Here is a 27,693-nt window from a genome sequence, read left to right on the forward strand (position 1 = left end):
CTGCTAGAAAATGGGTGTGAGGAATGAAGCCTGGTCCGAGATCACTCCAAAATGTCTCACCAAATTAGATTACTACTTTTAACCAAAAAGCAAAAACACCCCGAAATACACACAAAAAATAAAAAAAAAATAAAACAAAAAAGAGAGAGGAGAAACAGTAAAAAGTTTGATAAGATTTAGACTAAAAGAACCATCAACTCCAACCAATCAAAGGGTAAAGAATGAAGAAGAAGATATACGGAAAAAAAGGATGCTGAAGAAGAGACAAAAAGGAAATGGAAGGATCTTGGATCAGTCTTCGTTCCAAACATTTCATTTTTCTTTGAATGATACTCTCATAATTTCAAATTCTCTCTTTCTCTCTCATGATTTAGCAATGAAGAGCTAAGCTATATATGCATAAAGCTGCAGACACTCGAATTCTCAATCAATTAAAGCTATGTACTCGTGGCGCAACAAACGACGATATCATTTACTTTCCGCGAACCTATTTGACCGAATATAAAATTTTAATTTTTTTTTTTTGAATTTGTGGTTTAAACAAGTTAAAAGGGGTCAGAGTATTTGTGTGATTATAAAATTTTCCCATTAAGAGTAGAATTAAAAGTTTAAACTAAATTGTTTCCAAATTGAAAAAGGGATCATTCTTTTTGGAACAGACCAAAAAAAATTCACATAAATTGAAATGAAGGGAGTATAATTTATTATTTTACCCGTAAATAATAGCATTTAAAAAAATATTGAAAATAATTTAGGGAATAAATAATTAATGATTAAGGCAAAATAAGAAAAAACTTATATTTTTTTGATTTGGTAAAATAGAAAGTAAAAGTGGAAAAATATTTTTAGTACAGTGACAAGTAAAAGTGAATGGACGAAGTATTTTAGAAAAGGAAGTATTACAATTAAAAGCAAAATAATAGGGGGAATTACCAACAAGGGAATATTACTTTCAAAAAGAGAACAAATGAGCTATGAATAACTTAGAATTCTAAAGAAAATGTTCCAAAGAGTGCTCCGAAAGCATTTCAAAAAGAACATGTTTTTCGAAAAAGAAAACCATATTAGAGTACCTCATTTAATACCACGTGGTGTCCGGATGCACCTCAAAATTTTGTATTCGTTAACTTTATCTACAAAGCTTCGACAAATGAAAACTTAACTTATATACAATCTTAGTATTTTGTACATGTCACCACCCAAAATCTCAACCCGGTCGTGATGTCGCCTCTCGTGTGGACAAGGCCAGCCAATCAACAAAACAGTACATCTCTTTATAATTACTTAGCAAAAATAAGTCTAAATCATGGGCAATATAATCTTAAATGCGAAATAAACGTGATAGAACAAGGAAAACCCTCCCAACTCAGCCCGAAATCGGGGTGTCACAAGTCATGAGCTACTACAGAGTTTACTAATATTTTACAAAGTCTGGAATTATCATAAATAACAAAGATAAGGGAGAAAATGGGGCTGCGGACGTCAACAACTACCTCGTTACTCCTAGTCACCGCCTGGTCTGGAAAGAATCAGCGCTCAGGAGCGAACACAGCTCTGCCTGTATCTGCACACATGGTGCAGGGAGTAATGTGAGTACTCCGACCCAGTGAGTAATAAAAATAAATAATGACTGAAAACATGAAATCTCATAACGGCACAATATAGCGCTATCCCAAGTAGTAAAATCAGTTATACAGTAAAATAGTGAGTATCAGATAATTCTTCTTTTAAAACAGTAAAGACAAATAATTTCCACAGTAAGGATAAATCAAAAGCTTGCCCCTCGGGCTCAATATGTAAATCTCAGTATAGTATCAGCCCCTCGGGCTCACTCCCAACTCACCAGCACACAACATCAGCCCCTCGGGCTCACTCCCAACTCACCTGGGTACCCTGCGCTCACTGGGGGTGTGTACAGACTCCGGAGGGGCTCCTACAGCCCAAGCGCAATATCAATAGGCCTGAAAGCCTTCACACATCACACACGAGGCCTGAAAGCCTCCTCATATAACACTCGAGGCCTGAAAGCCTCCTCACATCACTCAACATATCCTCACGTATGGCCCTCGGCCTCAATCAGTCCAGAAAATAATCATAAGCCTCTTGGGCATCAGTAAAACAATAGTGCTCAGCTCAACAGCATTATAAATATCATTAAATCTCGAGTTGAGTATAAATGTAGCTGAGTTCACAAAATAATATAATTCAATTGGACTGAGTTCAAATAATATTTCAATTCGTGAGGAAAATAGTGATGTAAATTCACAAAAGATTTCAGATAATTGGCACGAAGCCCAAATATGGCAATAAGCCCAATCATAGTGAAAAACAATAAATCTTTATCAATTACGCGGTAAAAATATCAACTGGGATGGACCAAGTCACAATCCCCAATAGTAAATGACCCCGCGCTCGTCATACAACGCGTGTCTCATCTCAACATAGCAGTATGTTGTGCAATCCGGGGTTTCAAACCCTCAGTGCATCATTTAAAATCATTACTCACCTCAAGACGGTCCAACGTCTACTCCGCTATGCCCTTGCCTCTCGAATTTACCTCTTCGCGCGTCGAATCTGGTCAAAACCACAACGAATACATTACAATAGGCTAAGGGAATATAACCCAATCGAAAAGACTCGAAAAATATCGAAAATCACGAAATTTGCAAAACCCGAGCCCCGGGCCCACTTCTCGAAAAATTACGAAACTCACATCACCGGATTCCTCGTCTCGCCACGAGTCCGTACATATCAAATTTACCAAAATCGGAGTTCAAATGACCCCTCAAATCTCCATTTAATTCTCTTAAGTTTCAAGCCCTAAACCACCATTTTTGTCCATAAATTACTTGAGTTTTCAGCTCTAATCCATGTATTTAACTTGGAAATAAGTAGAAACAACTCACCTTTGATGCTTGATGAAATCCCCCTTGAAATCCTCTCCAAAATAATCCAAGCCAAATGAAAGAAATGAAAGAAATAAGCCAAATCCGTGTTTAAAGAATCTGTCCGTGCTTCGTCGAGTTGTACCTTGCACTTGTGCTATACAAGTTGTACATCCTATTAAAATTTTCCCTTGTCGGACACCTTCTGCTTAAACACCCATAACGTCTTGTATAAATATCCAAATGACAAATGGTTTAAAGATTTAGAAATTATACTCGAAGATCTTTATTTTGATAGGTTGTACACCATATAACTTTTTATATATCCCGAGATATGAGCTTCTAAAGCGCATCCGTAAATTCTGTCAAAATCGCTCTACCAGCCATTTTCGATCCATCATAACTTTCTGAGATAATATCTAAATCACGAATGGTTTAACTTTCTGAAAACTAGAATATAAGGGCTACAACTTTCGTGTTTTGCAATTTTTCGGATTTCTTATAGATTACAAGATATGAGTTTCCAAACTGGACACCTCGCGCCTGAAATTTTCTGGGCACAGCAGAAGCCTAAATATTTCTGCAATTTTTTTCAAAGATGAAATAGTTCGTTTAACCACCCAAAACTCACCCGAGGCCAGTGGGACCTCAACCAATCATGCCAACATATCCCATAACATCGTTCAAACTTGTTCCAACCTTCGTAACGCTCAAAACAATATCACAACACCAAATTCGCATCAGATTCAAACCTATGAACTTTAAAACTTCTAACTTCCACATCCGATGCCGAAACACGTCAAAACTAGTCTGAATGACCTCAAATTTTGCAGACAAGTCCAAAATGACATAACGAAGCTACAGCAACTCTCGGAATTCCATTCCGACCCTCGAATCAAAATCTCACCTATCAACCGGAATTCGCCAAAATACTAACTTTGCCAATTAATTCTATACCGGTCATCACAAAAATATTCCGGACACACTCCTGAGTCCCAAATCACCTAACGACGCTATCCGAACCATAAAATTCGCATTTCGAGCTCTCTAACACATAAGTCAATATCCGGTTGACTTTTCCAACTTAAGCTTCCTTAAAAGAGACTAAGTGTCTCAAACCTTACCAAAATCATTCCGGAATGACTTCAAATTTTGCACACAAGTCACATTCGACATTACGGACTTGCCCCAACTTTCGGAATCGCATTCCGACTCCGATATCAAAATTTTCACTTCCGGTCGAATTTTCTCAAAAACCTTCAAATTTCTATATTTAACCAAATGACTTCAAAATGACCTCCGGACATCCGAATTTACTTCCGATCACGCTCTCAACTCCAGAATCACCATACGGAGCTATTCCCAGACTCGGAATCCCAAACGGACATCTATAACTCTGAAATGCCTTCCAATCCAAATTTATGAAATTCTTCTAAAATACTAACTTCCACAATATACGCCGAAATGCTCTCGGGTTATCCAAAACCAAATCCGGACATACGCCCAAGTCCGAAATCATCATACAAACATGCTGGAACTTTCAGATCCCAATTCCGAGGTCGTTTACTCAAAATTCCAATCTTAGCCATTTTCTTCAACTTAAGGTTGCCGCAATGAAAAGTTTCTTTCCAATGTGACTCCAAATTTCCCGAAATTCAACTCTGACCATACGTACAAGTCAATACACCTGAAATGAAGCTGTTCATGACTTCCAACTGCTGACGACGTGCTAGAGCTCTAAACGACCGATCGGGTCGTTACATTCTCCCCCACTTAAATAGACGTTCGTCCTCGAACGTTCCAAGAAGTGCTCTTAAGTTATTTGAAATCACTGTTTAACACCTCGTGCACCTGCCCATGCTACCACAACTCATATGGACGTATTAGTTTGATCAAATCTGCAGATATCCTCTTTTATCCATACAATAAGCTCAGAACCCAATTCCAATACCTGAAATTCTCTGCCAGACCTGTTCCCTGTATATAACACTGTATCAACTACCACATGAGGTACCAAAACACGACTGCGTACCTTTGTTGAATTAGCACCATGCATCGCATAATTCATCATCTAACCACAATGACACTCCATGAACCTTAATAGCCAAAATTCTACGACTCTGATGCTCCCAATGCGTATGATGATATACCTATACATTCTGTTATAATGCTGACGATACAACCACAACGGAGGAGATGTGCAGAAATTTCTAACCAATTGCAGAAATTAATTCTCTCCTTTTTGACTAAAATCATCACCTTATTACTACCCAAATACTGGTATCTACCCTGTAATATACCTCACATAATGCCACTGCAATGGTCCCCGATACCAATAGTCTCGCCTCACCTAGTACGAACTGCTCAGACAACCAATCACCACAGACAATGACCAACGGTCTCACATGATGCAAAAATGCGCCAATAGGCCATAATGCGAACAAGATACATAAGGAAATGATCCAGGAATGGACTGCTCAACTCACACAACTAATATGGACTTTTCCCCGGAGAATAGGAATTTATCAAGCCGTTTCACAGCACACATGGCACAATCACAATATTATATGAGTTGACGAATACGGAACAACATATGATATTCCAACACCCCTCCTTGAGGATCGCTATACTAAAATGAACACATCTAACTCACATGAAGCCCATAATCCTATTTAAATCCATTCACCCACTTCAGGTCGATTCTGCTCGCACTGAACTAGGCTGATAGCCTTTCCTGGACCCGTAATAAGTCATTTCTTCTCATAACATGAAAGAACAACCACCATAGCCGGGACAACACCCCACAATCCACAACCAAATGAACCGAACGACTTCATATAGATCCTAGATATTCTTCCAACATTTCAACTTTCTTAAGTCCCCAAAATTTGACTAACTCCCAGATGTTTTCAAATATTTCGGCAGAGTCTCCCTTGTAATTGGGCCTATCCACCTGTTAGAGTAACACCAAAACAACTCCTAACAGCATGTCCACAACCCAACAAGTACCACAAGTATATCAATAACACTAATCTCCGCATTACAAGCCCGACATTATCACAATGATATTTTGATATGAAACGCATCATTTGTATGATCATAACCACATTTCTGGTCTTAATAGTCGTTCATAAATAACTCCATCATTATCAATAAATCTCATATTAACCACCACCTCATTTCAAATTTTCACAATACTGACAACAGAATGTGAGGCATGAAGACCTCATTATTACTTACTCGGATTAATGAGTCATATTTAACGCCACCTGGGAACTCATCTCATAAGCTAAAACTCAATGTTTACAGTACGAAAATGGCTGAATATGAACATAAAATATACAAGAATTATCAAATCAACCTAACTGGCATGACTCCCTTTAATATTATCGTACGAATTAAACTTTACAAAGGAAAACTTTAAACTCATAATTATTTACCACAATGACCTTGTCCTTACATAACCTCCACCGCGGCTTGCAGCCCGGTTTAAATATTTCACATTGTGCCAACTGCAGTTTTCAATTTCCTTTCTTTCTTCTTCTCAATAAATTTCATAAATATTTTTTTTCCATAGCACATAACGAACCCTCATACCGGTAGGGCATATAATTCATAAAAAAGTTGGAACCAATTATTCCGAAACACATTAAACCCATTGTAGTGAATAATAAACATTACTTTAACCTTACCCCAAATCCTTAGAGCCCAATTTCTAACATCCGGAATTCTTTTCAAGACCCGAATCTCACATACACACACTGTATAAGTCCGAACAAACTGTGTCAAGCCATAACAATACCCTAGATATAATCGCATAACATACTACACAACTCGTATACTCGCAACACCATTCTCGATCACCATAACCACTCAAACCAACCAAGTACCAGTAAGAAATCCCACATTAAACAGAACCTCGCTCCAAAACCTTCGTACCCCATGAATAATGAAGAAATATACAGGAACTCACAATACACAACACGTTCCCCATACCTGTAGAAAGTATCTATTTTAAACCATGGTAGAAACCATCAAGAACACTTGGAAATCCATTTTCTCCTAATCAAGCTATCAGAACTAAATTCCTCTAATTCAACCAGGCCACGCAGGTCATCAAACTCAGAAATATTGCCATATTACTACAGCTAGTTCAACAAAAATTCTTCACAAGCTTAGGTAACACAGACCGTAAAATACCTCAATTCCACTACTAAGATCACCTTCATTCTCGTGACAATCAACTCAAATTTCTCAATTAGAGTCAAATTCAAATCTCAACACATACACCCTGTTAGTAGAAAAGAAACTCTCTACTCAACATTATAAGGAACACACCTACGTAGATTATTCCGCATGAGATAACCCACCTACCTTGCCTCCAATTAATATTTTTGTATACCTTCCACCGTCATATACATTACACAATCACTTAGTCTTCCTGGGTCTAAACTCATACCGTAACATGAAATTTACTTCACTCCAAGCAGGACACATGAAAAGATTCTTCACGCGCCCATAACTCGGGGCTACACATCATATCACAATGAAAATTAAACACTTAATAGTTCATCTATTATCCCGACGCCCTTCCTCGTCACCTCCAAGTCATATAGATATATCTCGCATTACTAACATACTCCTCACATGGCTATCCAACCATCATTCCCACTAATAGGGACAATACCGGACATATAATTTCAAAACTCTTGCTCGCACAATCAACACTTCGGTGCTCAAGCCATAGGCAAGGATCCAGCCTCAAGTCCTCCAGACTGGCCTAACATCAAACTCATAGCGATTACGTCTTGCCCTTCATCCGGGGAATTACAAGCCATCAAGGCACATCTAATACTGAGCGCTCGTTCGCGCATACGAACACGTGGATGGAATTGTAAGAGTTACTTTTTTTCCAGCTGAATCAAGGACGCACGATAAGAATTCAAGAATATGAAGTTTTCCTAAAGGTTCTGCAGCCTCTCGAGGATAAATACAGACGTCTCCGTACCGATCCGCGAGACTCTACTAAACCTGCTCATGATTCGTGAGACCGATAACCTAGGCTCTGATACCAACTTTTCACGATCCAAAATCCCAACCCGGTCGTGATGGCGCCTCTCGTGAGGACAAGGCCAGCCAATCAACAAAACAGTACATCTCTTTATAATTACTTAGCAGGAATAAGTCTAAATCATGGGCAATATAATCTTAAATGCGAAATAAACGTGATAGAACAAGGAAAACCCTCCCAACTCAGCCCGAAATCGGGGTGTCACAAGTCATGAGCTACTACAGAGTTTACTAATATTTTACAAAGACTGGAATTATCATAAATAACAAAGATAAGGGAGAAAACGGGGCTGCGGACGTCAACAACTACCTCGTTACTCCTAGTCATCGCCTGGTCTGGAAAGAATCAGCGCTCAGGAGCGAACTCAGCTCTGCCTGTATCTGCACACATGGTGTAGGGAGTAATGTGAGTACTCAGACCCAGTGAGTAATAAAAATAAATAACGACTGAAAACATGAAATCTCATAACGGCACAATATAGCGCTATCCCAAGCAGTAAAATCAGTTATACAGTAAAATAGTGAGTATCAGATAATTCTTCTTTTAAAACAGTAAAGACAAATAATTTCCACAGTAAGGATAAATCAAAAGCTTGCCCCTCGGGCTCAATATGTAAATCTCAGTATAGTATCAGCCCCTCGGGCTCACTCCCAACTCACCAGCACACAACATCAGCCCCTCGGGCTCACTCCCAACTCACCACACACAAGCAACGGCCTCTCGGGCCCACTCCCAACTCACCTGGGTACCCTGCGCTCACTGGGGGTGTGTACAGACTCCGGAGGGGCTCCTACAGCCCAAGCGCAATATCAATAGGCCTGAAAGCCTTCACACATCACACACGAGGCCTGAAAGCCTCCTCATATAACACTCGAGGCCTGAAAGCCTCCTCACATCACTCAACATATCCTCACGTATGGCCCTCGGCCTCAATCAGTCCAGAAAATAATCATAAGCCTCTTGGGCATCAGTAAAACAATAGTGCTCAGCTCAACATCATTATAAATATCATTAAATCTCGAGTTGAGTATAAATGTAGCTGAGTTCACAAAATAATATAATTCAATTGGACTGAGTTCAAATAATATTTCAATTCGTGAGGAAAATAGTGATGTAAATTCACAAAAGATTTCAGATAATTGGCACGAAGCCCAAATATATCAATAAGCCCAATCATAGTGAAAAATAATAAATCTTTATCAATTACGAGGTAAAAATATCAACTGGGATGAACCAAGTCACAATCCCCTATAGTAAATGACCCCGCGCTCGTCATACAATGCGTGTCTCATCTCAACATAGCAGTATGTTGTGCAATCCGGGGTTTCAAACCTCAGTGCATCATTTAAAATCATTACTCACCTCAAGACGGTCCAACGTCTACTCCGCTATGCCCTTGCCTCTCGAATTTACCTCTTCGCGCGTCGAATCTGGTCAAAACCACACCGAATACATTACAATAGGCTAAGGGAATATAACCCAATCAAAAAGACTCGAAAAATATCGAAAATCACGAAATTTGCAAAACCCGAGCCCCGGGCCCACTTCTCGAAAAATTACGAAACTCACATCACCAGATTCCTCGTCTCGCCACGAGTCCGTACATATCAAATTTACCAAAATCGGAGTTCAAATGACCCCTCAAATCTCCATTTAATTCTCTTAAGTTTCAAGCCCTAAACCACCATTTTTGTCCATAAATTACTTGAGTTTTCAGCTCTAATCCATGTATTTAACTTGGAAATAAGTAGAAACAACTCACCTTTGATGCTTGATGAAATCCCCCTTGAAATCCTCTCCAAAATAATCCAAGCCAAATGAAAGAAATGAAAGAAATAAGCCAAATCCGTGTTTAAAGAATCTGTCCGTGCTTCGTCGAGTTGTACCTTGCACTTGTGCTATACAAGTTGTACATCCTATTAAAATTTTCCCTTGTCGGACACCTTCTGCTTAAACACCCATAACGTCTTGTATAAATATCCAAATGACAAATGGTTTAAAGATTTAGAAATTATACTCGAAGATCTTTATTTTGATAGGTTGTACACCATATAACTTTTTATATATCCCGAGATATGAGCTTCTAAAGCGCATCCGTAAATTCTGTCAAAATCGCTCTACCAGCCATTTTCGATCCATCATAACTTTCTGCGATAATATCTAAATCACGAATGGTTTAACTTTCTGAAAACTAGAATATAAGGGCTACAACTTTCGTGTTTCGCAATTTTTCGGATTTCTTATAGATTACAAGATATGAGCTTCCAAACTGGACACCTCGCGCCTGAAATTTTCTGGGCACAGCAGAAGCCTAAATATTTCTGCAATTTTTTTCAAAGATGAAATAGTCCGTTTAACCACCCAAAACTCACCCGAGGCCAGTGGGACCTCAACCAATCATGCCAACATATCCCATAACATCGTTCAAACTTGTTCTAACCTTCGTAACGCTCAAAACAATATCATAACACCAAATTCGCATCGGATTCAAACCTATGAACTTTGAAACTTCTAACTTCCACATCCGATGCCGAAACACGTCAAAACTAGTCTGAATAACCTCAAATTTTGCAGACAAGTCCAAAATGACATAACAAAGCTACAACAACTCTCGGAATTCCATTCCGACCCTCGAATCAAAATATCACCTATCAACCGGAATTTGCCAAAATACTAACTTTGCCAATTCAAGCTTAATTCTATACCGGTCATCACAAAAATATTCCGGACACACTCCTGAGTCCCAAATCACCTAACGACGCTATCCGAACCATAAAATTCGCATTTCGAGCTCTCTAACACATAAGTCAATATCCGGTTGACTTTTCCAACTTAAGCTTCCTTAAAAGAGACCAAGTGTCTCAAACCTTACCAAAATCATTCCGGAATGACTTCAAATTTTGCACACAAGTCACATTCGACATTATGGACTTGCCCCAACTTTTGGAATCGCATTCCGACTCCGATATCAAAATTTCCACTTCCAGTCGAATTTTCTCAAAAACCTTCAAATTTCTATATTTAGTCAAATGACCTCCGGATATCCGAATTCACTTCCGATCGCGCTCCCAACTCCAGAATCACCATATGGAGCTATTCCCAGACTCGGAATCCCAAACGAACATCTATAACTCTGAAATGCCTTCCAACCCAAATTTATGAAATTCTTCTAAAATACTAACTTCCACAATATACGCCGAAATGCTCTCGGGTTATCCAAAACCAAATCCGGACATACGCCCAAGTCCGAAATCATCATACGAACATGCTGGAACTTTCAGATCCCAATTCCGAGGTCGTTTACTCAAAATTCCAATCTTAGCCATTTTCTTCAACTTAAGGTTGCCGCAATGAAAAGTTTCTTTCCAATTTGACTCCGAATTTTCCGAAATTCAACTCTGACCATACGTACAAGTCAATACACCTGAAATGAAGCTGTTCATAACTTCCAACTGCTGAACGACGTGCTAGAGCTCAAAACGACCGGTCGGATCGTTACAGTACACCTAAGTACCAAACTTCAAGATTAAAGCCCTAAGCCCCAAACTTTGTGACTAATAATTCCAAAATATTTCATTCTCTTTCTACGAATACATTTCTGATAAGTTCTTGCTTCTACGTGTGTGACAGTATGAAGTTGTACTTTTTCTCCTTTTTGTATTTTTAAAATCTATTTATGGGACACAAATGGTGCATGTGGAAGAGCACATGAAAGACAGGCCATGGAGATTTTTTTTGGATAAAATAAAGAAAAGCTGATGAATTTTGGAGTCATTGAATTGTCTTGTTCTGTCACTTTTAGTTGAAGGTATTATTCAGAGAGAGATAGTGCGGATACAGTAAATATGCCCTAGATTCAATATCATATTTGATGATTTGAATATATTTTTGTGAATGTTATTTAATATAAAATATATATGGCATTTGATATTCTTTTATCATTATTAGTAATTGCTTGATTTATTTGATAAGGTCCTTGATTAAATTTTGAGACTTGTCATCGTGATAGAGATCATGATAATGAGAGTGAAGTCTCTTACAATTTAATCTAAATTTTGTTCTTGATCGTAGGATTATTAATTTGGACATTAGTAATCCGGTTAGATCAATATTTATGTGATTGTCTTTATGGGATAAAGATTAGTTGATCTCATTAACTAAATTACATAGATAGATGATACATATAGAGATATGATCATTGAACCGACTCATTGGATAATTTCTAATGGTTAGAATTACCATAAACTGTCAATAGGATATTCTCTTGAAGAATATGATGTAAGAGTTTCCTTTGACATGAGATCGTCATAGTAATTGACAAGTTATTTATTGTGCTTTGATACTAGACACCTATGGCCATGGGGCGATAGTTGAAATGATATTGGGTACAATTAAATACTTGTAAAATTAGTGATTGATCAAGATGGAATCTATCAACTCTTGGTAATGAATTTAAGCTCCATGTTGTCATGAATTATAAACGACCAAATTAAGACCTTGGCCAGGACAATTGAATAAAAGAAGAAAAGAGTCTCTTAGGTCATTCAATGGTCGATTATATTTGACATGAACACATAGTTGGTCGCCTGTTAGGATTTGACAGTTGAATCATATCCTAGGGTGATCTAGAGCTATAAGGACAGAAGGAATTACTACATTATTCTTCTACTGGTTCTTGAGAGTAAATTGTATACTTCATTCTATCCGGTCGTTAAGAAGTGTTGCTAAACGCCACCCTTAATTAGTATATTGATGCGATCAGTCTACCGGCTTAGTATTGAACCTATGGGGTCGCACACTAACGAGTGTTCTGATCTTTTCTAAAGGATTAATTACTTTATTATTTGATAATTAAATTAAAGAATTTAATTAGTCTAATAAATTTAGTTATTAATCCAAATAAAATATTATTATATTCTCTGCTAGCACAAATGATATAATTAATATTATGAATAAATTAAAGATTTCTATTTGGAATAGAAAATTAAATTATCTCTTAGTTGAAATATATATATGTGATATATATATTTAGTACTAGTAATTGATATTTATATATAAAAGGTATATATTTAATATTAGTTTATTCTTACAATCCAATTTTGAATTGGACATGAAATTCCATAAAGGGATTTCCATGGTTTCATTGGGACATGAAATAAAAGTCCACGTCTGACAACTAAACTTTGGGTTTCATGTTTTAATAGGAATATTCCAATGCTTGGAATTGGACGTCATAGAAAGTCTATGATCGGCGGCTACGGAAAAACCCAGTGAGAATGGGATTACGAATTTTCCACGCAATATTTCATAAAGTTTATTTTGGGAATAAACTTTTACCCTATGTAAATCAGAGTCCGAAACTTTTTTAATTATTTTTTGGACAAAAAATACTTTTGTACTACTTTAAAAAAAATTACATAAATGAGTAAAACGCAGTATTATACTGCGAATTACTTTAACGGAAATTTTGCCGTTAAAGTAATTCGCAGTATAGTACTGCGTTTTACTTAAAAAATTATTTTTTTGTAATTCGCAGTACTATACTGCATTTTACTAAGATGCTGGGCCTATATTTTATTAAAGCTGTTCGCAGTATTATACTGCGTTTTACTTAAAACGCAGTATAATAAGCTTCAATAAAATATAGCCCCTTCTTCTTCTTCCTTGGACCACTGAACCGAAGAAAACCAAACACCTTCGATTCTGCTGGTCCCCCCCTCCCCCGTGTCAAACTTCAAAAAAAACAATTTTGGGCCCCACCCGTCACCTAAAGAGCAAGGAGTGTAGGTCCCACATAGAAGACAAGCTTTGGATTACTTCTTTCGGGTGCAAAAATTCGATTTCAATCAAATTCAAAAAACTTAAATCGAGGTATTTTAATTTTGTTTATGTCGAAACTCGTATAGTACATGCATATTTGTATTGTTTAAAGTGTTTCCATGTTAATTTGTGTTATATTTGTGTTTAAATTTGTATCTTATTTATACCCGGATTGATTTATTAGCTTTGGTACAAAAAATTGTTAAAATTTGATAAATTATTTGTATTGTTTAAAAATTAATATTATTTATTTTGTTTGTTGTACATATTTGTATTTTATGTTAGTTGTTTTTATATGTAATAGTGACCTTTTAGCGTAGTAAAATAAATAGCCTTTTAGCGTAGTAAAATATAGAGCCTTTTAGTGTAGTAAAATATAGAGCCTGTTAGTGTTGTAAAATATAGAGCCTGTTTGTGTTGTAAAATATAGTGCCTGTTAGTGTTGTAAAATATAGAGCCTTTTAGCGTAGTAAAATGTAGAGCCTTTTAGCGTAGAGTCTATGTAGTTTAAGTATGTAGTAACTGCAAACTCTATCCAATTACACTTTACAAAATTAATTATTTAATTTATAACAATAAACTTACAAAAGTAACAAATTCCTATATGTTGTAAAATTAACTCAAATATCGAGCCTGGAACCCATACATAATTATTCAGTCCAATTTTAAACATAATTAATTATTTAATTTATTAAGCTAGCACACACAATTCTAAAAATGTTAAAATTGACACGCATAATAGGGCCTCAAAAATCGAGTCTGAAATCCATACATAATTATTCAGTCCAATTGTAAACATAATTAATTATTTAATTTATTAAGCTAGCACACACAATTCTAAAAATGTTAAAATTGACACGCATAATAATTAAGGATAACTCAGTGCTACCGGGCCTCAAAAATCGAGTCTGAAACTCATACACAATTATTCAGTCCAATTGTAAACATAATTAATTATTTAATTTATTAAGCTAGCACACACAATTGTAAAAATGTTAAAATTGACACGCATAATAATTAAGGATAACTCGGTGCTACCGGACCTTAAAAATCGAGCCTGGAACCCATACATAATTATTCAGTCCAATTGTAAACATAATTAATTATTTAATTTATTAAGCTAGCACACACAATTCTAAAAATGTTAAAATTGACACGAATAATAATTAAGGATAACTCGGTGCTACCGGGCCTCAACAAATGAGCCTGGAACTCATACATAATTATTCAGTCCAATTGTAAACATAATTAATTATTTAATTTATTAAGCTAGCACACACAATTCTAAAAATGTTAAAATTGACACGAATAATAATTAAGGATAACTCGGTGCTACCGGGCCTAAAAAATAAGCCTGGAACCCATACATAATTATTCAGTCCAATTGTAAACATAATTAATTATTTAATTTATTAAGCTAGCACACACAATTCTAAAAAAATTAAAATTGACACGAATAATAATTAAGGATAACTCGGTGCTACCGGGCCTCAAAAAATGAGCCTTGAACCCATACATAATTATTCAGTCCAATTGTAAACATAATTAATTATTTAATTTATTAAGCTAACACACACAATTTTAAAAATGTTGAAATTGACACGCATAATAATTAAGGATAATTCGGTGCTACCGGGCCTTAAAAATCGAGCCTGGAACCCATACATAATTATTCAGTCCAATTGTAAACATAATTAATTATTTAATTTATTAAGCTAACACACATTAATTTTGTTTAAATTATAGTAGACGACATGGACTTTCCTCTGCCTGCGCATCCCGGACCTGCCGATGATCAGCTACTAGTGTTGCAGGGCGACCATAGGTCCTCCTTTGTATGGGAGGGACAGCTATCGATGCAACCTCTCCGCCCCAGGAGACCTGACGATTTGTGGGAGTTCATCGGGGAGCATCATTTCCATGCCCGTGTAGTCGCGCGCCTACAGGCTACAGGCTTCTATACGATTTTTGAGCTTGGACGGATGCAGCTTGATTGGTCTCTCATCACGGCCTTGGTAGAGCGGTGGCGACCGGAGACGCACACTTTTCACTTGCCCACTGAAGAGGCCACCATCACGCTGGAGGATGTTCAGGTTTTGTACGGGCTGCGCGTAGATGGACAAACCGTAACACTGCCCCAGTACATTAGATCCATGACGCGTGCACAACTTTTGGATATGATGGGGCATCTTACTGGTTATAGACCTCAGGGTGACGCTGGGGGCAGTCGCGTTGCTTTGTTAGCCATCAGAGATCGTATGGCATTTTTGCACCTAGACATTACCGGCGAGACTGAGGATCTCCACATTGAGAGGTACACGAGGTTGGCACTGCTCCTGCTTTTCGGGTGTGTCTTGTTCCCGAACACTTCGGGGAGTAAAGTGAGTATGCGCTTTCTTCATCATCTTCAGCAGCTGGATGGTTTACCCCAGTACAGTTGGGGTGCTGCCGTTCTCGCATACCTATATAGGAGCATGTGCTGGGCAAGCATGGGCCCAGCGGTGGACATATGTGGTTTTCTGCCCCTCCTACAGGTGACAACATTTTCGAATACTCTGTTCATTTCTCCGAATTCTATATGGTCGAAATGAATCATAAATTTTACATCAACCTTTTATCTTAGGTTTGGGCCTGGCAGCGGATCATGCCGTTTCAGCCACCTCTACCACCACTTGCGCCTGATGAGGCTTATCCGTTTCTCCCTCTAGCTTCTAGGTGGATTCTCCGGCGTGGGAACTACCGAGGGACCGATGCTCATCATAATCTCCCCTTATCAGGGATGCGCTAGATATGCTGGTGGACGGACAGGTAAATATGTACCTACACTTGTTTTAAATTGAGTTGTGTTGCGCATACTCACTTTTATGTTATTATTTGGTAGTTCATCTGAACGCCATACAGCGACGAGTTACTAGCTCAGCTGCCCTTTTATTGCTCAGTCGATCGATTGCTTTGGAGCACCTCCGTCCCGATGATCTTCTTCGTTATGGTTGAGTATCATGCCATAGAGCGTGTGCTTCGCCAGTTTTACCGTCCCCAGCCTATACCGAGGGAGCCTGGATGGGTGGCTATACACTATCAGCGAGATGACCGTGCCAGGCTGGACGATATATATATGGGATGGCTAGAGCAGCAGGTCCATATTTGGGAGGAGCAGCGAGCTGACCGTATTCCGCCAGCACCTACATTTACCCAGCAGGCCACTATTCATATGTATGCGTCATGGTATCGCCGTCACACCCGACTGATTATCGGGAACCCCATTCATGTACTTGGCGAGCGCTACAAACCATATGCCGGGAGACGCGAGGCACTGGTATGTTTTTTTGGCTTATTAATATCGTATAATTGTGATATTGCGTTATTTAATTAATATTTTAAATATTTCACAGGCTATTGGGCATCATCACCTCTACTAGTTGGGACAGGAGATGCAGCAGCATACCGACATCCCTGCAGTCGTTGACTATGGCCGGTGGGTGGCTCAATTGGCTCGTCGGACTCTATTTCAGGCGAGAGATGCCGCGAGGTTGGACCACGAGGCTCAGTATGCGGCACCAGAGGACTACCATCGGGGTAGGGGTGTCCCACGAGGCAGGGGTAGGGCACGAGGGAGGGGTGCCCCACGGGGTCGCGGGGGACAACGATGAGGTGGTCCCCAGCAAGGAAGCGTTGAGGCACCTGTCGACCCACCTGTTGAGGGACATGATGAGGACTTTGGAGTTGTGGCGCTTGGAGATGATCAGCCGGGTTATATACCTCGGGAAGATGAGCCTTCCAGCAGCATGCCTTCGTACAACCTTCAGCTATCTCTGTCAGCATCGCAGGTCACCCCGTCAGGAGCATTGTCGATCACGGGTACATTCAACGGGGATGTAGACCAGTACTTTGCATGCCCATCTACCGCAGCTGAGGATCGGCCCACCCGGGACGTAGATGGCGGGCACAGGTTGAGTTATGCCTCATCCCCGGTGGTTGATGCGGATCTATCACAGGCGCATGTATGTTTGTATTACTTTAAAATTTTAATTTGTTTTCTTTTCCTTAATAAGCTGCCATTAATTAATTTTTAACTTTCTTATGAAGGCATCGTCCCAGCCCATCTTTGAGGCCACTACATGCTTTGATGAGGACACCACTGATGCGTATATTCAGGAGGCCGACGAGACCACGGTGGGAAAATATTTTTTGACTTAACACGTACAATACAAATATACAAATGGAAGAACGATTTAAGTGGTTGGAGCAGAGAATAAATAGCAAACAGGACTAAACATTTGCTTGTATGTGTTTAGTGTATTTTTCATATTTTATGTATTTTTATTATGTTGGCCTGTTATGTTTGTATTTGTGCTGTAGTAATGCTTTATTTTAATTGAAGTGCAAGTTAAGTTTAAGTGCTTGTGTTGTTATATGAAACTATCAAACCACGCTTTACATATTATATTTCCTACAATTAAACAGCTTTTTCTTCACTCATTTCAAATTGTGGAACATAATTTTATTTGATATATATTGCAACATACACAAATAAAAACATGTATTACAAAAAACAATACCAAAATAAAAGACTAGGGGTATCCTTGATAGTTGGGTACATTCGACGAACTTGCACCAAGAGCCGGATTACCACCACCACGCACACCACCTGAAGGATATTTACGACGGTCATGTCCTGTTTGCGAGCATATGCCACATTTACGCGCATAAACGGTGTCACCAACATCCATTTGGTTCCGTATACGCGTTCTCTTTTACACTTGCAGCTTCCGCAAATAGTCCTTGTTACATACCATCTTAAAAGGTTCCAGCGGCCAATAATTCTCAGCACCTAATGGCTGCAACTTTCCACTATACGTGTCTATGTATGCAGCAACACTGTATTGCCTATCAATATAGTTTGTTGCCCCATATCCAACTTGTTGAAAGCACTTCAACGCATGTGCGCACAGCATGTGGTAGATGGTCCATTTCCCACATGAACATATCCTTCTATTTTCATTCACCGTCTGTAGATTATTCCTACGGTGTTCGCGGATAGCGGTCTTAACTTCAAAAACACCCCGTTCATGATCGTACTGAAGAAATAAATGCCACTGTGCTCGCCTCCTGGACCTTTCAAATCTTCTCACGGGTATTGGCATAAATTGAACACCCCTATCCATCAATGCTGATGCAGTTGCATGCCTTTCAACAAACCTCTCCGCACTCTGTTTGAATGTCATGTGGACCATGGCAGTGACAGGCAATCCACGGGCAGATTTCAACAAGCCGTTGAATGACTCCGACACGTTTGTAGTGAGGGCTCCCCATCGTCTGCCGCCATCAACATGCAATGTCCACATGTGAAGCTTATGCCCCATCAACCAAGTATAGGCTTGTGGTTCTAACTGCCGGATCGCTTCCATGCGCCTCGTGAATTTGCACTGCTGGTGCTCAGTTGCAACCAGCCATATTAAGTTATGTAATGCCTTGTCAGGATATTTCTTCTGGAAATTGGCCTTCAGGTGACGCACACAGTAACGGTGGTATGCATATGGTTCCTGCCATTCAGGCAAGTGACGTACAGAACTTAAAATACCACCATGCCGATCAGATATTAGACAAATACCTGAACGCTGTTTGACAACGTGCTGCTTCAAGTTGTTCAAAAAAAGCGTCCATGTCTCTTCACTTTCGTTGGCACATATGGCAAAAACTAGTGGAAATATTAGCCTGTTGGCATCTACTGCAACTGCAATCAAAAGCTTAATATCATACTTTCTATAGACATGAGTACCGTCTATGAAAATAACAGGACGACAATGCACAAAACCATCAATTGATGGTTTAAATGACCAGAACACATAGTTGAAAATATATTCGGGTCTGTCCGAACTCCGCTCACGCCTCCATTCAACAACAATCCCGGGGTTAAAGTGTTGCAGTGCGGCCATGTACCTGGGCAGATTTGAAAAAGACTTATCCCAGTCACCATAAATAAGTTCAAAGGCACGTTTGCGACCGAGATATGCCTTTCTTTTGGTTATAGTACAACCATACTCCTGGTGGACGACTGTAATACACTCTTTAATCTTGAACCTAATGGACACTTCCAAATATGGAATCAAGATAAGAGAAATCAAGTCCACATCCAAGTTGAAGTGATTCTCATTGTATGTGTCCATTTCACATCTGTGCTCGCTAATAAATTTACCCACTTTCCACAAACCTGATTTCTTCTTGGTGGTACGCAATATCCAGTGACAACCCATAAAGTCTCTACGGCATACATCCTTGTATTTCTCCGTAGTTGACTCACTTACCGTCATCTCACGGCACTCTCTTATACTGTAGATTTTTACAGCCCTAATTAGGCGAGCTTTATCGAGGAAATACATGCCCTTTGTCAGAATAGCTGGTCTAGACTCATCCCACATCGCTGACCAAAATTCATCATCATCCCTTGTGAGGGCATCCACGTTCGGCATGCTTGGTAAATTATCAAGATAGGGAATATTCCGCTCATGAAATGGCACGTGGGACTCGTACACTCTTGGTCTAACTGGAGGTGGAGGAACATGCTCCCTCGTGAACTCAGGTTCAACATTCACTTCCTCCTCATCATCACCCTCATCATGGAAGGGTGTGTCATCCCCAGACTCATCCGCATTGTTGTCATAATCACTATCATCTTCCTGACTCTACGCATCTGCCAAATCACGAGTAAATATGTCGTCTATGGGCAACTGTGTGAAGTCAGGAGCTTCAAGAAGCTCGTTTTCACTGCACACAAAAAACAAAATGATAAGTTACCCAACTAGATAAATACTTTAGATATAGCTATATCACTTTACTTACAAGTCGTATTGTCTTGACGTTTCATGATGGATATTTTCTTGTTGGTGATGACTCCCAGATGGACCACCATGGTCCAATACTCCAGAACTACGCATATTCCAACTAGGGGTAGGGTCATAATTTGTAAAATTCATATCCGGACGGTACCCCCTATGAAAAATATGAGTGTTAATACAAATCCAATTAAAACATAAATTAAACATCGCTAAAGCGTAGTAAAATTGAAGTTTACCAGTCGTCTTGTTGATTATCTAAAGTCGAAAAATTATTTTGTGGCTGCTCATTCGCCGGTGGTGACAAGTTTAAATCATGGCAAGCTCTTTCATCACCAATCTGTCCGGCAAAAACTGCTCTAGAATAACCACCCGATGACTGGGGGTTATCCCTACTATGCACGCCCTCATTATTGGGAACGTCTTCCACCTTGACATACATTTCCAATAATTTTGTTACAATAAATTCCCTATATTCATCTGGAATCAGCAAAAAATCTCTAAGAGTTTCATCATCCTCGATGTTAAACTCAGAATAATAAGCAAACCCCTGCGAAGTCACTGAATACGGAAATCTACCGGTTATTTTAAGGTTAACCGAACGCCTCCTATCATTCATTTTTTACGTAACAACGATACCAATTTATCGTACTCCATAGTAAGCAACAATTTAACATGACATTGTGGAGGTGAGCTATACCTCACAGAGTTATTCTCCAACACAATCTCACCCCTCCAATATAGTGAAACCCTTATTTTTGTCACTTCAGACATTGTAAAAAAATGATTGATAAGAAGAAGAGAGAAGTATGAACGTAAGTTTGAAGATTGAATGAATTTTCATAAAATTGAAACGCCTTTAAATAAGGCAAGTCCGACATTGGGGTGTAGAATTTTTCTATGTAAAACGCAGTACAATACTACGTTTTATGTATTGAATTATTGTTATGTCAGTTCATTATTGGTGGGGGAAAAAATCAGAGTACAACGCAATTATTTAATATAAAACGCATTATTATACTGCGTTTTACAAATGTATCTTAGTAAAACGCAGTATAGTACTGCGAATTACAAAAAAATAATTTTTAAAGTAAAACGTAGTACTATACTGCGAATTACTTTAACGGCAAAATTTCCGTTAAAGTAATTCGCAGTATAATACTGCGTTTTACTCATTTAAGTAACTTTTTTTTAAAGTAGTACAAAAGTGTTTTTTGTCCAAAAAATGATTAAAAAAGTTTCGGACTAATGTAAATCATTACCTCAACCATTAGGAAAAAGATTTGTAAGTGATGCTATATAAAGGGTGATGGAAAAAATTTGCCGTATTAATTCTTGAGAAGAAAAAATACTTTGTGAAAGTGAGAGTGCAACACAAACCAAGAGAGAAAATACAATTACAAGACAAATATTTCTTGTTCTTCTAATTTGAGTTGAGATTTTTGAGAAACATTTTGGCACAAGTTTTTCGTTCAATTTGTTCGCGGGTTTCATTGATCAAAGAGTTGATAGCAAGGATCGGTCTCGGTGCGGATACGCATAGAGTCTTCGCACTATCGAAGAAATTTTGAAACGAGACTCTCTTCACCAGTTACGTCTTAGATCCGATCTTTGACATGTAAATAAATTTTAAACACGAAATGATCTGCCTAGGATTTTATTGTCTTCCGCTGCGTATTACGAACACCTATACACAATCCTTCAGTGGTATCAGAGCCATGGTTATTGTATCTAAAATTTATTTACGAAATATTTTAATATTATATTTGAAGAGTTCAAACCATAATACATGTGTCTTATGCAATAGTCAAATCGTTTGAATGTTGATATTATTTTATTGTGGATAAAATATGTTTTCATATAACTATTGAGATAGTTCATAACTTGAATTTGAAATTTTGTATTAGATACGACGGGAATCTATAATAGGTTACATGATTCTATTGTTATTTTGTAATTGTTATTAGTTCATGAGATGTTAATTAATAATGATATTCTGGCATGAATTACTTTTATGTGATATATAAGATAATCATGTTAGAAGATGTTGAATTTCGTTTTTATGTCACATGCTTGTTCGTTACATAATTTTGAATTATTTATTATATGTGATGTAAATCAATTTAGGATTAAGCATGTAGACAACTTGAACTAAATTCACATGCTATAAAAGATTTGATCTTCATGTTATTAAAAACTGTTTTAGTAACAATTTCCTCTTACTAAAATTTGAGTTCTTAAATAATAAAATATAAGATATTTTGTTATAGAGCTATCCATCAAAGTAAATAATTTTACTTATTTCTTGTTTATAAGGAGCGGCCTGACTACCAGGAGACTTATAGTTCGAGAATATGTTAAAATTATTTATTGCATTAGATGTATGAATTGAAAGAATTATTCAACTTTACACTAGACGCCTGGACTACCCGGGGAGTATAAAATTTAATAAGTTCTTTGCTATCATAATGGTTGAACTCAACTATGCTAATAGGATCGACCTGACTACCAGGGGACTATTTGACATAGAGATATTTAAGGAAATTGTATGGGAATACAATTAGTAAGAGTACCTACCTTTAAAATATATGTGAGAAACGACTTGACTTCCAAGGGGCTCATACATATTATGAAAGGATTCCTTTACTCCACTAACAGAAATAAAGATTTCGTAAACGATAACGAGGGTAAATAGTTTAAAATAATTAGTGGAAATATCATTTAGATAAAAGTCTATGTCTTTATGATATATGTAAATATGTTCTTATATTATTGCCTTTTATTTTCTATATTTTAGATTTCTCAATATGTCTGTTATATCACTGCATGAAATACTTGAGACCAACAAGTTGGTAGGACCAAATTTTGATGACTGGTATAGAAATTTGAGAATTGTTCTCATGCATGAAAAACTCATTGATGTGATCGATAAGCCTGCAAAGATAATCCCACCAGAGAATGATGTTCAAGGCACCAAGGTTTATCAGAAATACTTGGAAGAATGCCTTGCTATTAAACACATCATTCTCGCTTCTATGAGTTCTGAACTCCAAAGAAAACATCAGAATATGGATCCAACGACAATCATTGAATATCTTAAGAAGATGGTTGATACACAGTTGGACATTGAAAACTCTCTAGTTGGATCCCTTGTCAATCATGTAATTGTTCTTACCGAAGAACATGAGAAGTTGGGGTACAAGCTTGGTAAAGAGATTTTCTGAAGATTTCATCTTGCAGTCAGTATATGATGTTGAATGTTTTCACTGTAAGAAGAAAGAGCATTGAAAGAGAAACTGCAAGGAGTATATTGCAACTCTAAAGGACAAGAAACAAGGTGAGACATTAATGAAAAATATTTTCAAGGTTTCTTTAGCTACTACTAATTCTTCACTGTGGGTATTAGATACTGGCAGTGGTTATAACATCTATAATATGTTGCAAGGGTTCAAGATAAGTAGGAGACTAAAGAAAGGGGAAGTTAATCTACAAGTCGGAAATGGTGCAAAAGTTGTGGTTGTAGTTGTAGGATCAATTTCTTTAAGAATGCCTACAGGCAAAGTATTTATGTTGGATGATTGTTATTACGTTCTTAAATTCGTTTCGAACATAATTTCAGCTTCTATGTTAGACAAACGTGGTTTTCGCATTAACATAGGCAGTGGTATTTGCTCTATTTATTATGGTGATAATTTATATGTGAATGGATATCTCCAACATGATGTTTATGTCTTACCTAATGTGAATGCTAATTCGATTATGCATGTTTCAAGTCTTAAGAGGAAAAGAGATGATCAAGTAAATCATACATACCTTTGGCATTGTAGGCTTGGTCATATTGGAGAGAAAAGAATTAACAAGTTGTACAAGGAAGGGTACCTTGACAAGTATGATTTTGAATCATATCTAACTTGTGAATCTTGTCTCAAAGGAAAACTGACCAAATCTCCATTTATTGGAAGTGGAGAAAGAGCTTCTGAATTATTGGGACTAATTCATACAGATGTTTGTGGGCCCATGAAAATTCAAGCTAGAGGTGGATATTCTTACTTCATCACCTTCACTGATGATATGTCAAGATATGGATTTGTGTATCTTATGAAACACAAGTCTGAATCTTTTGAAATGTTCAAAAGGTTCCGTAGTGAAGTTGAGAAGCAGACTGGTAAAAGTATCAAAGTACTAAGGTTTGATAGAGGTGAAGAATATCTTAGTGAAGATTTTACTAGATATCTCAAATAGAATGGGATTCTCTCACAGTGGACACCTCCAGGAACACCACAACATAATGGTGTGTCTAAAAGGAGAAATCGAACCTTATTAGATATGGTGAGATCTATGATGGGGTTCACTGATCTTCCAATAAATTTATGGGGATATGCTTTGGAAGCAGCAACATACTTACTTAATAAAGTTTCCCACTAAGTCAGTTGCTACAACACCATATGAGATATGGAAAGGATATAAGTCTAACCTTAAACATATTAAAGTTTGGGGTTGTCTAGCTTATGTTAAGAGACTACAGTCTGATAAACTTGACTCAAGATCTGATAAGTGTAGGTTCATTGGGTATCCCAAGGAAACAATGGGATATTATTTCTATCACCCTTCTGACCATAAAGTGTTTGTGTCCAGAGGAGCAATCTTTTTGGAAAGGGAATTTCTTTTAGAAGAAAATTATAATGGAGAAATAGAACTTGATGAAGTTCAAGAAACTAATGAATCAACACAATATAAAGATCATGAGACCCAAGTTGAAGAACCTTTATTGGATGTTTTGAAGTTGCCAAGGAAGTTGCCATCTTCAACGGTTGAAGTTCAAGAACTAAATGAAGTTCAAGAACAGGTTAATAAACCAGTTCCAGACCAAATTGAACAACAACCAAATCCAGCACAAGGTGAATAGGTTGTACAAGTACCTCTTAGAAGGTCTACACGAGAACATCATGTACCAACTAGATTAAACTTAATGGTACAAGATGATATATCAAATAAGGCTGATCATAATGATGATGACCCTAAAACCTATGAAGAGGCTATACAAAGTTCTGATTATGAGAAGTGGCAAAAGGCCATGGAATTCGAAATGGAATCCATGAAGGAAAATAAAGTATGGACTCTAGTTGAACCTTCAAAGGATATAAAACCTATAGGTTGTAAATGGGGTTTTAAGGAAAAGATTGGAGCAGACGGAAAGGTGGAGACCTATAAAGCCCATCCTGTTGCCAAGGGATATCGTCAGAAAGAAGGAGTCGATTACGACGAAATGTTCTCTCCCGTGGCAATGCTCAAATCTATTCGGATTTTAAATGCTATAGCAGCATACTATGATTATGAAATATGGCAAATGGATGTTAAAACAACTTTCCTTAATTGTGAGCTAGAAGAGGATGTGTACATGACACAACCTGAAGGTTTCACATCTTCGTCTGATCATAATAAAATTTGCAAGCTCCAAAGATCCATTTATGGACTAAAGCAAGCTTCTCGAAGTTGGAATACTCGCTTTAACAAGACAATTGAAAAGTTCAATTTTGTTAGATGCGAAGAAGAACCTTGTGTGTACAAAAAGGTTAGTGGGAGCACAATTATATTCTTAGTGTTGTATGTTGATGATATATTGCTCATAGGGAATGACATACCAACATTGCAAAGTAGAAATATTTGGCTATCTGAACAGTTCTCCATGAAAGACTTGGGAGAAGCATCTTATATATTAGGAATAAAGATCTATAGAGATAGATCTAGGAAGCTGCTTGGACTTTCCCAGTCTTTATACATTGATACCATCTTAAAGAGGTATAATATGGATAATTCCAAAAGAGGCTATCTACCGATAGGCACTAGAATTACTCTCAGTAGGGAGGATTGTCCTAAAACACCTGAAGAGAGAGAACGTATGAGTAGGATCCCATACGCTAGTGCAGTGGGAACTATCATGTATACCATGACATGTACACATCCTGATGTGGCTTATGCACTTGGAGTGACCAGCCGATATCAGGCAAATCCTGGTGAAGAACATTGGAAGGTGGTGAAAACCATTCCTAAGTACTTAAGAAGGACTAAAGACCAATTACTCATCTATGGAGATTCTGAGTTGAAACTTGAAGGTTATATGCAAGTTTCTCTTCAGATAGAGATGATAGCAAATCTATTTCTGGTTATATATTCACCTTAAATGGTGGTGCGATGAGTTGGAAAAGTTCCAAACAAGCTATAGTAACTGATTCAGTGACTGAAGCAGAATACATAGCAGCTAGTGAAGCTGCTAAGGAAGCTATGTGGATGAAAAAGTTCTTAACTGAACTTGGTGTGGTTCCTTCAATAGAAGGTGCGGTTCCACTGTTGTGTGACAATACTGGAGCCATTGCTCAAGCAAAAGAACCAAGATCACACAAAAAGTCCGAACACATCTTGCGAAGGTATCACTTGATAAAAGAAATCATTGAACGTGGACACGTCGGGATTTAAAAGGTTGATGGAAAAGAAAATGCTGCAGTCCCATTCACTAAATCTCTTAGTGCAAAGGAGTTTGACAAGTACAAGTGGAAAATGGGAATGAAGTACAAGAGCGATTGACTCTAGTGCAAGTGGGAGATTGTTAGGGATATAGCAGATATGCCTTAGATCCAATATCATATTTGATGACTTGAACATATTTTTGTGAACGTTATTTGATATAAAATATATATATGGCATTTGATATTCTTTTATCATTATTATTAATTGCTTGATTTATTTGATAAGGTCCTTGATTAAATTTTGAGACTTGTCATCGTGATGGAGATCATGATAATGAGAGTGAAGTCTCTTACAATTTAATCTAAATTTTATTCTTGATTGTAAGATTATTAATTTGGACATTAGTAATCCGGTTAGATCAATATTTATGTGAATGTCTTTATGGGATAAAAATTAGTTGATCTCATTAACTAATCACATAGATAGATGATGCATATAGAGATATGATCATTGAACCGACTCATTGGATAATTCCTAATGGTTAGAATTACCATAAACTGTCAATAGGATATTCTCTTGAAGAATGTGATGTAAGAGTTTCCTTTGACCTGAGATCGTC

At 37.6% G+C, this 27,693-nt stretch overlaps 1 protein-coding gene and 1 long non-coding RNA gene across 2 annotated transcripts; one reads left to right on the top strand and one right to left on the bottom strand.

The window, feature by feature from the left end:
* Window positions 1-1,377: 1,377 nt before the first annotated feature.
* LOC138884098 (uncharacterized) lies at window positions 1,378-9,388 on the bottom strand. Its single transcript, XR_011404202.1, has 3 exons — window positions 9,319-9,388; window positions 8,266-8,336; window positions 1,378-1,564 (listed from the first exon to the last, which is right to left on the bottom strand). It is a non-coding gene; the product is annotated as an uncharacterized lncRNA (long non-coding RNA).
* A 6,142-nt stretch (window positions 9,389-15,530) lies between these two features.
* Window positions 15,531-16,564, top strand: LOC138883525 (serine/threonine-protein phosphatase 7 long form homolog). The gene is made up of 2 exons (XM_070164217.1): window positions 15,531-16,310; window positions 16,415-16,564. Exons 1-2 carry the CDS (start codon window positions 15,531-15,533, stop codon window positions 16,562-16,564), a joined length of 930 nt encoding a protein of 309 aa, XP_070020318.1.
* Window positions 16,565-27,693: the final 11,129 nt, after the last annotated feature.

This window comes from Nicotiana sylvestris, chromosome 12, assembly GCF_000393655.2.
Source record: "Nicotiana sylvestris chromosome 12, ASM39365v2, whole genome shotgun sequence".
Taxonomy (NCBI): Eukaryota; Viridiplantae; Streptophyta; class Magnoliopsida; order Solanales; family Solanaceae; genus Nicotiana; species Nicotiana sylvestris.

Bases quoted from the DNA above. Each gene is read 5' to 3' on its own strand.
- LOC138883525 (XM_070164217.1), top strand. From the start codon at position 15,531: ATGGACTTTCCTCTGCCTGCGCATCCCGGACCTGCCGATGATCAGCTA. The intron at 16,311-16,414 runs GTGACAACATTT...TGGGCCTGGCAG, and splicing joins GTTTTCTGCCCCTCCTACAG to CGGATCATGCCGTTTCAGCC.